The sequence below is a fragment of the Solanum stenotomum genome, chromosome 1 (genome assembly GCF_019186545.1).
Source record: "Solanum stenotomum isolate F172 chromosome 1, ASM1918654v1, whole genome shotgun sequence".
Classification (NCBI taxonomy): Eukaryota; Viridiplantae; Streptophyta; class Magnoliopsida; order Solanales; family Solanaceae; genus Solanum; species Solanum stenotomum.
In genome coordinates, this window is record NC_064282.1 from 89,309,452 (window position 1) to 89,322,002 (window position 12,551).

At 32.0% G+C, this 12,551-nt stretch overlaps 1 protein-coding gene across 3 annotated transcripts; it reads right to left on the bottom strand.

Moving 5' to 3' along the window:
- Positions 1-6,384: 6,384 nt before the first annotated feature.
- Positions 6,385-10,951, bottom strand: LOC125875204 (transcription factor bHLH49-like). Of its 3 annotated transcripts, none has more exons than XM_049556307.1 (9): positions 10,744-10,951; positions 8,651-9,727; positions 8,341-8,568; positions 8,198-8,263; positions 8,051-8,119; positions 7,738-7,809; positions 7,437-7,634; positions 7,071-7,155; positions 6,385-6,982 (listed from the first exon to the last, which is right to left on the bottom strand). In XM_049556307.1, the coding sequence occupies exons 2-9, from the start codon at positions 9,494-9,496 to the stop codon at positions 6,945-6,947; spliced, it is 1,602 nt and encodes a 533-aa protein (XP_049412264.1). In that variant the 5' UTR covers positions 9,497-9,727; positions 10,744-10,951; the 3' UTR covers positions 6,385-6,944. The 3 variants fall into 3 exon arrangements, with proteins under 3 accessions (XP_049412264.1, XP_049412272.1, XP_049412278.1); XM_049556315.1 differs by having other exon boundaries at positions 10,664-10,780; XM_049556321.1 differs by lacking the exon at positions 10,744-10,951 and adding an exon at positions 9,868-9,963.
- Positions 10,952-12,551: the final 1,600 nt, after the last annotated feature.

Genomic DNA, 12,551 nt, shown 5'->3' on the forward strand with positions numbered 1-12,551 from the left:
ACAATTAATTTTAACTCAAACTAAAAAGAAAACGAAAAAACTCTATATAACATTTCTAATTATCATAAATAAATGGTTTTATGTTTTTATTTTTGTTTGAATGGGAAAATTAAATTAGGTTTTTATCTCTCATTAATTAGTACATAAACCTAACCCGTTGATACTCATTTTTTCTTATACCCGTATATATGTTCTACTTTTTCGTGTATATGATGATTTTATATATTGTTTTCAACCCAATTTTTCTAAATCTTCCTTACTTTTATTTGTCGATCAAATGAAATATTTGAACGAATCACAATATTTTATTGAAAATTGGCTTTAGCCTATTGATAATATTTTAAAAAAGAACTTTAAATGAGTTTTTAGATCGACTAGCCTATACTCACTTCACTACATAGGTAACATGCAAATATTGGACAACTTTTTTTTGTTATACTAGCGGCGACAGATCCCCTTTAAAATAAAAGCGGTGAAGTCCATCCTAAAGTTCCAAATCATGACTAGATATACATCTGTTATTTTTATGGGTTCTAACTCTTGAGAATGATGGAAAAGAAATTAGGAATTGTTGACGCATTTTATTATTAATAATTATTTTTAAAAATAAATACCCCACAGATAATAAATTATTAAAAGACTCAATATCAAAGGTCCAATTCACCCATAATATCAAACGTAACTTAAAAATCATTGAATTATGTAGTTTGAAAATATTTTTTAAATAATTAAATAATTATATTTAGATTTATTTTACTTGTAGGGTGTGTTTGGTACGGAGAAAAATGTTTTTCATGCAAAATATTTTCTTGAAAAACAAGTGGATTTCCAACTTATTTTCTCATGTTTGGTTGGTGAGTAGAAAATATTTTCTGGAAATATTTTTTAATGTTTGGTTGGTGAATGAAAAATATTTTCTAGAAAATATCTTTTATTTTTATCTTGAGATTAGAAAATACTCTTTAGAAAAATAATTTATGACCCGAAAATCAACCCTAATAATTGATCTAAGACCTGATCTTGACACCCTAACAAGCACAAGACCCCAACGACCATTCCAAAACTCGACCATGAGATCTGACGCAAGACCTGACCCAAAATTTCGACTCTGAAATATTTTTCAAAAACTAATTTGACGGGGAATGACGGTTGGGGAGATGGTTGGGGGTAGGGGTAGGCGTAGGGTGGGGAATGGGTGGGGGTAGGGGTAGGGTGTAGGGGTGGTGTAAAAATTGAAAATTTTAAAAATTTGAAATATTTTTCAACAAAAAAATTTTTTAAAATAAAAATTGACGGGGGTGACGGCTAGGGGTAGGGGGTAGGGGTGGAGGTGGCATAAAAAATGAAATTTTTTTAAAATTTGAAAAAATGATTTTTTTTTAAATTTAAAATATTTTTCAATAACAATAATTTAAAAAACAAAAATTGTCGGGGGTGGCCTGGGTATGGGATGGGGGCGGCCAGGATGGGGGATTGCGTAAAAAATGATTTTTTAAAAAAGAAATTGAAATATTTTCAAAAATATTTTTTTAGAAAAGAAAATTGACCGGGGGAGGGGGGGGGAAGGGGGAGGGAGGGGGGTTGGATCAGTTTATGGAGTGGGATAAAACATAACATTTTAAAAATTGAAATATTTTTTTTGTTGGGGGAGGGGGTTGGGGTTGGGTGAAGTAAAACAATCCTAAAATTTGAAATATTTTTCAAAAATAATTTTTTAATTTTTAATTTTTTTTATTTGGGGGAAGGGGGCTGGTCTGGGGGTATGGGTAAAAATATATTTGAAATTTTTTTAAAAAAATAAAATTAATTGAAGGGTCAAGTACGGTGTAATAGGGTAAAAAATATATTGAAGGATGAAATAGAGTTTTGAAAAATGATTTCCTTAATTTTTGAAGGGGAGTCATTTTCCTTAAATTTGAGGAAAATGAGTTGATTCGAAAAATATTTTTCAAAAAAACATTTAAGCTAATCAAACATGTGAAAATTAAGAAAAAAATTTCCATAAAATATTTTCCTTCGTACCAAACACACCCTTAGTCCCTATTTTTCTTCTTTTTGCTTGGAGATTTTATTTGTTTTTGCTTTTTCAGCCTTCTTTTCATTTTCATCTGTACTACTGATATTATTTTTAGTAAAATACAACCATCAAGTCTTTTTTTAGAGGTCTAAAAACAAGAGAAGTGTAATAGCTTTAGAATCTTATCAGATTTTAGCGTGTTAGATGCACATGTATGACGAGATATATTGGGTTAAAATTAGGTGTAATTTGTTTTAAATATATTGTATACAAGTGGATTCGCATGTACTTGATATACATAGACAAAATTTGCTCACCTTCCTCCCATCTGGCTCGTCGCACTTCTATGTATCTAGTATCTCAGATACAAGCGAATCACACCAGGTACATGTATTTAGTGTTTATATAGTATAATCTGCATGCATCTGGGATACATAAATAAATCTCGTTCGCCTACATCTTGTTCTTAATCACCTCTCTCCGTATTTCAATTTATCTTGTAGCAAAAAAAAATATGTATCTTGATGTATAAAACATGTATCTAGGTGTATTTGACTTAAAATTTAATATGAAATTATAAATTAATAATATAAAATGTAATTATTTTATCTGTAAGGAAATTTTGTAAATATAATAGAAATATTTGTGTAGTTAGATAATTTCTCCTTAGTAAAATGATTCCGTTTTTCAATTTAAACTTTTGGGGAATGAAATGTACAAAATATTTGCATCACAGTCGAGAAAAAGTTTACACCAAGATTGTAACATCTGTAGTTTTATAAATTTGAAATGAAATGACTGTATTTTTATCTTCAAAAAACTTGTTATTTCTATCAATTCTATGATGTTGTTCAAATTCTTTTTAAATAGTGTCTTTTTAAGGGAAAATTATATAAAATAGCAAACTATTAATTCAAATTAAATGTTATAACAACAGTTTCATTTAATTGTAATCCATAGCAAACACTTGTCATTCGCCTCTCTCCCCAGAGAATCTCGCTCGACACTCTCCCTGATCTCGCTCGTCACTCTTCCTCGCCTCTCACTTTATACAAACACAAATGTATAAATTGTGTTTGTGTTTGTATAAAGCAAGAGAAAACTGTATATACAAATACATATATATATATATATATATATATTCGTCCTATACACTTATAATTATACAAATACAGATCTTCCTCTACCAGTTCTTTTTTGTCTTTCTCTTTTTCTTGCTTTATACAAACACAAATTATACAAATTACAATGTATAATTTGTGTTGTATAAGAGAGATTAGATATACAAATGTTTTATTTTGATTCAATAGTATACAAATTCAAATTTTATGCAGATATACAAACACAATCATTGATACATAGTAGTTACATATATACAATTATATAACCGATATACATATACAATCGTTGTACTTTTATACAAACGAGATGCCTACCTGCGATTTATACAAATCTGATGCTCCATAGCATAATTTGCTATGGAGCGCAAATAGCAAAACTATAACTATAGAGCGCTAATACCTAATATGATTATTATGTTTGTTAAACCTAAAATTACTCAATTTTTAAATGATTCAATATGAGCGTGGTTGGTATGGGTTTGCGTTGTCCCCGCTCCCAACTCATCTCAAGAATGAAAAAGCTTGTAGTGATTTCAATCTAGAAGGTTGGGTTTATTGAATTTGAAAATGTTGATCTTGAAAACTACACCAGTTAAAAAAACAAAATTGAAGATGAAAATTTAGTTTGTGTGTATAGTATTTATTATACGAAATTATAAGTAATAAGTGTATAATGTTGTATAGTGGGTGCGTAAACAATGTGATACAATAGAGTTATTTCTTCTCTCTTTTTTTAGTGAAATTTCAAAAACATACCTAAAATTGTCCCTTTTTTCTAGTTTCACATCTAAACTATTTAGAGTGTGAGCAGTGATGAACCCAGAATTTTCACCTAGTGGGTTCAAGATATAAAAAATAAATATAGACTTTTAAATATTTAAAAAACGAATTGAGTTTTAAATGTTGATAGCGAGATTTGAACTTGGGACTCTTGGAAAAATTGAACCCCTTTATCGTTAAGCTAGCGTTGCACTTGTGTAAGTGGAATTAAATTTAATATACTTATACAATTTCAAAAATTGATCAAATATGCATATATATACTTTTTCAACGAAGTGAGTTCATATTCTTATGTAGGTCCGACCCTAAGTGTAAAAAACACATTTAAACTATCACTCATAAATTTAAGAAAACACACCTCAAGTAATATGTGATGGTATATGTATTACACTCTCTCGTTTTTTTAAAGAAAGTTGTCACGTGAACTGTCGCATGAAAAATAGTTCCACCGAGGCAAAAAGTGGCAACGCATATCTAGCTAACACATGTAAAAATATCAATTGAAAATGTAAACGGAAACACATAACTTCACTCTTTAAAAATCAATTAAAAATATATATTTTTTTAAAAAAAACGTATCAGCAAAAGAAATCAGGTGAATAAAAATTCAAGGTAAGACACGCCTAAGTGTATGTGTATACACACATTTGATTTAGTCAACAGTAAAATGTATTTCTCAAACTAATGAGTGATAATATAGATATTTTTCTCACATTAAATTTTTTAAAAATATATTTTACTTTTTTTCTCGAACAATCGATGTATAAATCGCAAGAAAAAAGATCACAAATTTCAAAATAAAAGCAAAAACATTTTCCTATCGAGAATGGACTATTATATTTGTTATAAAGATTTGCAATTCAAATATACACAATTTGTAGTAGAAGAAGAAAATGAAACAATCAAGATGTTCAGATGCCAACAAATCACATTAAATAATTTTATTCACAACCTCATCTAACATATAGATAAACATTCATAAAGTAGCTAGCTTTTATGACCTTGTAAATGATAAGAGATCTGATGGAAATGGAAACAAATCTTTCTACCAACTTTGGATCCTTTTGATAAAGTGTGACTATTAGAATAATCAATAATACATTTAATAGAATTCTTTGATGACCACAATAATGGAATGTGAATTCCTAACTCCTTAATATATAAGGGTGTATTTGGTAGGAAAGAGAATATTTTTCATGAAAAATATATTTTTAGAAAATATTTATTTGAAAAATAAATTGATTTCTTATTTATTTTCTAGTGTTTAGTAATTAAAGAAAAAAATATTAATTCAAGAACATTTATAAATAATTTTGCAACAACCAATGAGAGGTGCGTGGAGTTAAGTAATTTAGCAAAAACCTATGACGGTGAGAGGTGGGTTGGGTGGAGATGGTCAAGGATGTAAAAATAGATTTTGGGTCTAACTTAATTCGAAAAATTAGCTTATAAAGAGAGAATTGCACTAGTTCATATGAGATGACCAATTTTGATGTGGGACCCAGACTTCGTGAACTGGAGCATGGACAATAAAACATGGGGGCCCAACATAAAGATGAATTTTGCACCCACAAAAATTAGCTTAGGAGAAATGTCCAAGTCCATATAAGGAGATCAATTGTCCATCCTTTTTCCGATGTGGGACTTCTTAATAAAGGGGTAGGAGTTGGAACATTGAATGGGTGGGTGCAGGGGCGGACCTAGAGGTTGTTGAGGGAGTTCACCTGAATCCCCTCGGCAAAAAATTATGTTGTATATTTAAGGTATTTTAAAGAATTTTTATGTTGATATATGATTTTGAACTTCCTAAATGTAATATTAGAGGTTGGCTTAATGGTTGAGGAGTTCAAAACTCACCTTGAGGTTCCAATATCAAATTTTAGGCACTACTCTCTTTTTTCCGAACCCAATAGAAACCCTACATCCGCCACTGGATGGGAAATACAATAAACATAAAATGTCACTTATAAAACTAATTTTCCCTATTTCAATTCAGGAGGTCATTTTCCTCATTTTTAAAATACTTATTTTCCTAAAGAAAATGTTCTCCAAAAAATTTATCCATCAAAACATCAAAAAATAAAAGAAAATGTTTTCCTCCGTATCAAACATACCCTATAAATCAATCCCCATTTCAGACAGAATATTGGAAGATTTTTAATGTTTTTCCTTTTCCTCTTATCCCACCAAAACTTCTTATTTTTTTTTCTTTTTCCTGGAAACTAGTAAGATTTATTAGCCATCTGGTACAGAGAATCTTATCAACTCAGTTGTTTATTAATTCCATGACCCCATTTCACTGACTGATGTGATAATGTAGGTAAAGACAGTACACATATCATTATGGCATCTTTCTACCATATAATTTGCTGTACAATGACCAAAAAAAAAAAATAACAAAATCAAATTCTAACTATTTTATCTGAAATTTACTGACTCGACTAATCCAAATACACATGGAAATTCAAGAACTACATTAATATATTCATATTCATTCTTTTTTTTCATACAAATCACACATTTGTCAAGTTTCTTCCAATACATACTAAGGGTACAACCATTTCATCTTTCAATGATACAACAGATTATAACTAAAACATGAATGACTATTCTCCCTTGTACATAGTATCAACAATAACAACAACAACATACCCAATGTAATTCCACAAAGCGCGGTCTGGGGAGTGTAGAGTGTACGCAGAAGGTAGAGGCTTGCATATAGTACCCGGAACGCATAATTCGTGAACCCTCATTTGCATTTGTTGATGGAAGAATCTCACAATCATGTTGTATAAATCTTCACTTTTTGTACCTATATAGAATGAACATAAAAAGGGAACATTTTGTGGACTTGCTGTACAACTGAACTCAGAACTCCTCCGGCAGGGGGCGGGAGCACTATTTAAGAGATGGGGACTCCGCGTGATAACTTCCCAAACGTATCATCTTTCTTAGAGCTACGATGATCTATGCAACTTACTCCCCAGAGAAACGGAATGTGTATTCGGTTGACAATTTGAAACATTTCAAGGTTCTGTTTTCATTTGGTCGAGTGGCAAAGAACCTAAAAGTACAGAGAGTTCGGAGATCATTAGGGTAGCTGATGCTAATTTAGAAAGAGGAAACTACACAGGAACACGTAACACACTTACTTAAATCCTGACAATTGAGGGGTGCGGTTGAATTGAATCCCATATCCACAACATTATGCAGCTGATCATCCCATACAGTAGGTACCTGAAGACGATATGAATTGCAAGGCGAATAGTTAGAACATGAAGCAAGGTTCCTTTGGTTCACAACTCATTGTGCCACGTATTCTCCTATAACTATGACAAAATCAGGGCTGGAAACACAATGGTGGCTATAGGTTTGGGAAAACCTAGTATCTTTGGCTCAAACCCCGTATATGTGTTTAAAATCCATTTTGGTTCAGAATCCATAAACTAAAAAGCCTAGCTCTGCCTTTGTGATCGATACAACCTAAAACCTGAAACGTGTAGCTATCCAAATACTACCTGAGATGAAGGATCCCTGTAGCCACCACTCATAGAGGAGAATTGGGAATTGATGGATCTACGGAACGCATCAATACAATTTCCATCACCAGGAAGACCTGATTGAAGCAGACCAGATTGCCATCCATGCAAAGAAGCATAAGTCATGGTCATATTATCAGGTGGAAACGCAAGTGAGGACGAAGGACCTGCTTGTGGCTGCAATAAAAGGCAAATGTATATACCAGCATTAGTAACAGGAATTTATGCACCGAACTCTGCTTTGTGTAATTTCCGTTCTGAAGGTTACACTAGTTCTTACATCTTTTGCAAGGACCCCATCAAGATTAAAATCTAGCCGCAGGTTTACTGTTGAAAGCTTCATCGAGAGGAACTGTGAGAATAACAAGAGAGATTCATAAGCACATAAGAGCCATGAACAGCATTTCTTAAACTTTTTTATGACAAAATTACTTCAGCATGAGATAAGCAAATAGGAGCAAGGGGAGGGAATCGTTTAATTGTTTACATTGAATAGCATATTGTGAAGCAACCAAAAAATTTACTTGGCATTGAGGAAAGAACAGATACGATTTCGAAAAAATGAGCCAAAGATCAATTAATAGCTTTCATACCTCAACCTGTCTTTGCAAAGATTGAACATAATTAATGATTTCGTCCAGCATTACAGCTTTACCAGTGACCTGAAAATTCAAGCCCGAGATAACATGAACAACAAATGCCTATTAGAAGTTCTCCATATGTATAACGATAAAACAAACCTTGTCGCAACCAGGTACAAGATCCTGCAGAAATTTCATCCTTTCACTGATTTTCTCTCGCCTTACCTAGAATCAGGACAACTCAAATCATTTCCGAAACAAGTAAAATCCACTAACTTAAAGCTTCTACTATGAAGTCTTACTCTTTCTGCAAGACTATGGCTGTTCGTTGCCTGGCCTCTTCGAGCTCGAACATGTATGTATTCTTCTTTAGGTGGATCTGAAGATTGAGACCTCTGTTTACTGTTTTTTCCACCATGCTTGCTAGAAGGTGAATGTAAGCTTCCGTCTCCTTTCTGAGTTTTAGTTAGTTCTTTATCAGGTTCAGCTGGCAGCTGTTGTACTCCCTTCATTCGATCAAGCTCGGTACCCTGCCAAAATTTATAAGAACACTCAGTAAGGAATCATTTGTAGCTATAATGGTTGGGAGAGAACATACTAACAATGTCCTACCTGACTATATGTTTTCCTTTTCCTTGAGCCAAGGCCCTTCGCGGAAGACTCCAATCCGGCACTTTCCATTTCCTCTTGACGGCCACTACATTCAGCCTCATCAGACTCATTTCCAGACAATCCAACTGATTCTTTTCCTTCATCCTGAGACCTAGCAAATATTTCATTCTTTTTCTCATTCTTGAGAGGGCTTTGCTCATGAGTCTTGTTCTCATTAGGTAAATAAACATCTTTGGAACTATCAACACCACTTCGTATGTTCTGCTTCTGAGGGTCCACAGCAGAGGGTGAGTTTAACCCGTTGCTTGCAAGAACCTCTTCCGTTCTCCACGTTGGTGCCAGTCCCCTATAACAAGGCTTAGTAGACTCAGGGACGCTTAAAGGCCGGTTCATCATATCGCTGAAGTTTCCTCCACTGAAGCACGAAAACCTTGCAGCTCTCTCAATGAACCCCGAATCAGCTGGAAGCTGAGCTAAGCTTTGAGGAATCATTCCAGGAATAGGTGGTACAAACATAGCCCCTTTCAGCATAGCATTTGGTGGATTCCAACTCATAACACCTCTTGCAGGGCCCAAGCCAATTGCTGCAATCTCGTGCTGATTCATAGTGCAAGGATTGATTTGAGCATTATTACCATAGAAATTTAACTGTGGCGAATTGGTAGGCCGATCCCAAATAGTGGGAAAAACTGAATCTACTAAAGGATTGCTATTAGGGATCATTCCCATGGATGCATTTGTCAAGTTGCTGCCACTTAATTGCCAGTCCAACGACATATTTGGTGACTGAAAATTCGCCGCATCCTTGTTCCTCTTTTGTCCTTGAGTATCATTCTTGCTACCCATATCTATTATTTGGAAATGAATCAAATTTTCACAAACTAAATAAACAACTTGCCTTGCCTCAAGATTTGATTAGCAGGAAACAATCTATAAGATACACATCAAACAATTGGCCACTTCCAAAGATCCTTGTCCAGACAAGAGGGATCGATTGTTCAGCTGGTGAAACACCTCCACTTCATTACACATCCATACAGGTAGAGAAAATGAAGGAACAAGATTCTAGTTTTGTGCCTAATGATTAAAAAAATAATTCAAAAGATCTAGTTCAACAGATGAAAATAAAACTAAGAAAGAAACTACACCAGAAAATTTAGGAGAATTCCTCCAAGAAGCTTGGTAAAAAAGCAGCACAGAGAAATCAGTCAAGCTACCTGCTCCCAAACAACTGGAAAAGAGGTAACTAACAGCATCCCAGTTCAATACACAAGAAGGGAGAAACAAAGTTCCAAGCTTTGTTTCAAATTTACCAAGAAAAAAGTCACCAATGCCCAAGAAAACACAACCCCAGTTCAATTCACACAAAGGGAGAACCTAAGTCCCAAGCTTTGCTTCAAAATTACCAACAGAGAAAAAAAAAAGGCACTAATGTCCAAAAAATAACAATCCCAGTTCAATATACTCAAAGGGAGAAACAAAGTTCCAAGCTTTGCTTAAAAATTACAAAGAAAAGTGTCACCAATGTCCAAGAAAACACAACCCCAGTTCAATTCACACAAAGGAAGAACCAAAGTTCCAAACTTTGCTTCAAAATTACTAAAAAAAAGTGCCACCGGTGTCCAAGAAAACACAATCCCAGTTAATACACACAAAGAACCAAAGTTCCAAACTTTGCTTCAAAATTACCAAAAAAAGAAAAAAAAAAAAGTGCCACCAATGTCCAAGAAAACACAATCCCAGTTCAATACACACAAAGGAAGAACCAAAGTTCCAAACTTTGCTTCAAAATTACAAAGAAAAGTGCCACCAATGTCCAAGAAAACACAACCCCAGTTCAATACACACAAAGGGAGAAACAAAGTCCCAAGCTTTGCTTCAAAAAAAATTTGAAATGCCACCAATGTCCTAGAAAACACAATCCCAGTTCAATAAATGTTCAAGAAACTGTTCAGAAGTAAAGTAAATTGAAAATAATAAGAGATATTAATTTCAGCTATCATAAATACTCACTCAGAGACTCAACTTCCTAAGCTCAGCTCTGAAACTGAGAAGGACAAGACCCAAAAGTGGCAAGAAAGGATGAAAGATACCTTATTTTGCTGTTACTCTGTAGTCTGTAGTCTGTACACAGTACACTTTTTTTTTTTTTTGAAATGTTACAGAATGTACAATGTCTTCATTGTTTTTTTTTTTAACTTTGAATTTTCAAAGTGCAATGTACAGTAGTTACTATAGGAAGATTATAAGAGAAACAAAACAAGCAGAAAGCAATAAAGATAGAGTCACAATATTAGAAAAGCAGAATTAAAAGAGAGAAGAGTTAGGTATTTGAAGGAACTAAAAAAGAAAGCTTACATACAAAGGTTCTCTGCATTTATACCCACGCCTGCATCAAAAAATGAGCTAATTGATCATTAACCACCCCTACTTTACGAATATAAAATATTACTCGCTCTCATTAATTACTTGTTCACTTTTAAATCAGCATATCTATTAAGAAAATAATTATTGACACAATAAATTTACTATTTTATTCCTATTGATTATAAAGTGTATAAATTAAAATTTTAAGATTTTCAAAAAGTTCTACCTTTTCCAAAATTAATTAATTGAGGCATAATAAGTAAAAAGATTTTGTATTTTTTTGATTTGTCATAATGGACATCTAATTTCTACAATTCTTTTAGATCATCACATTTTATTTTATATATTACTCCCTATATCTCAATTTATGTGACTTATTTTCTTTTTTTAGTCAATCCCAAAAAAATAAATATTTATATTTTAAGTAACAATTTAACTATAAAATATTTATTTTATTCTTAATGAAATGATTTACAGTCACACAAATTTCTATCATTCATTTTGGATCACAAGTTTTAAAAATCTTCATTATTTTCTTAAACTTTGTGTCGAGTCAAACTACTTCACATAAAATATAAAATGAGACGAAGGGAATAATTCTTTTTCTTTTTTATTCTGTCAAAAAGAAATAAGACTTATTTTTTTTATTTTTTACTTTATTTTTAATAGATGATTTCATAGTGTTGAACAGTTGAACAGATCCCATAATAATATGGTGTATTTAATATGAGTTTGAACCATCTTCATCTTTTAAATTAGTTTTTGAGATTGAGTTAAATATAAGAATTCACAAATTTTTTATATATAACCATACAAGAATATATAACATATTTTAGATCGTAATTTTCCCTTTACCACTACCAATTAAATGTAAAGAACTCAAAACTAACAATGTAATGATAATATGATATGATATGATAACTATAGATATTATTGATTAAGAATGAAACTTAAAAGGAACTTGATTTTTTTGTGTAATCACTCAAAATATGAGTACTAAAACAATTTCGTTAACTATTAAAGTTTTATAAAATGAAATTGTGATTGGTTCATGTCACATTTATGTTGTGGCCTGTGGGGACAATTTTACGAAATATCTTCAATTAATCACCCTTCATCAAAAAATATGGAAATAAAATTACTGTCTTTTTGTCCTTCCATAATCCATAAATGAAAATACCCCTAACCACATATATTACAAAAAAAAAATCTTAAATATTCTTGAAAAAAATCAAGTAAAATGTGATAAACAAGAATAATATTTTTAAAAAATATACTTTTTCTTATGTAAAAAGACTTGGTTTCCAAAACAAAACTGTCAAAAATGGTTGGAATACGAAATGGTGGTCCCTAAGACTTCGTTACACAATTATTAAGCTTATGAGTACAAGATTCTAGTTTATTTAAATTATATATATATATATTTGGTTTTAGCTAACAAGTAAGCACTCTATTTTGAGTATTATATCTAGACATTTCTATCGTCTTTATTGTGTCAATTGAATACTCCAACTTACAAAATAATTATCTAGAC

Bases quoted from the DNA above. Each gene is read 5' to 3' on its own strand.
- LOC125875204 (XM_049556307.1), bottom strand. From the start codon at position 9,496: ATGGGTAGCAAGAATGATACTCAAGGACAAAAGAGGAACAAGGATGCG. The intron at 7,810-8,050 runs GTATGAAAGCTA...TTATTCTCACAG, and splicing joins CTTTGCAAAGACAGGTTGAG to TTCCTCTCGATGAAGCTTTC. The intron at 6,983-7,070 runs GTAAGTGTGTTA...CTGTACTTTTAG, and splicing joins CCTCAATTGTCAGGATTTAA to GTTCTTTGCCACTCGACCAA.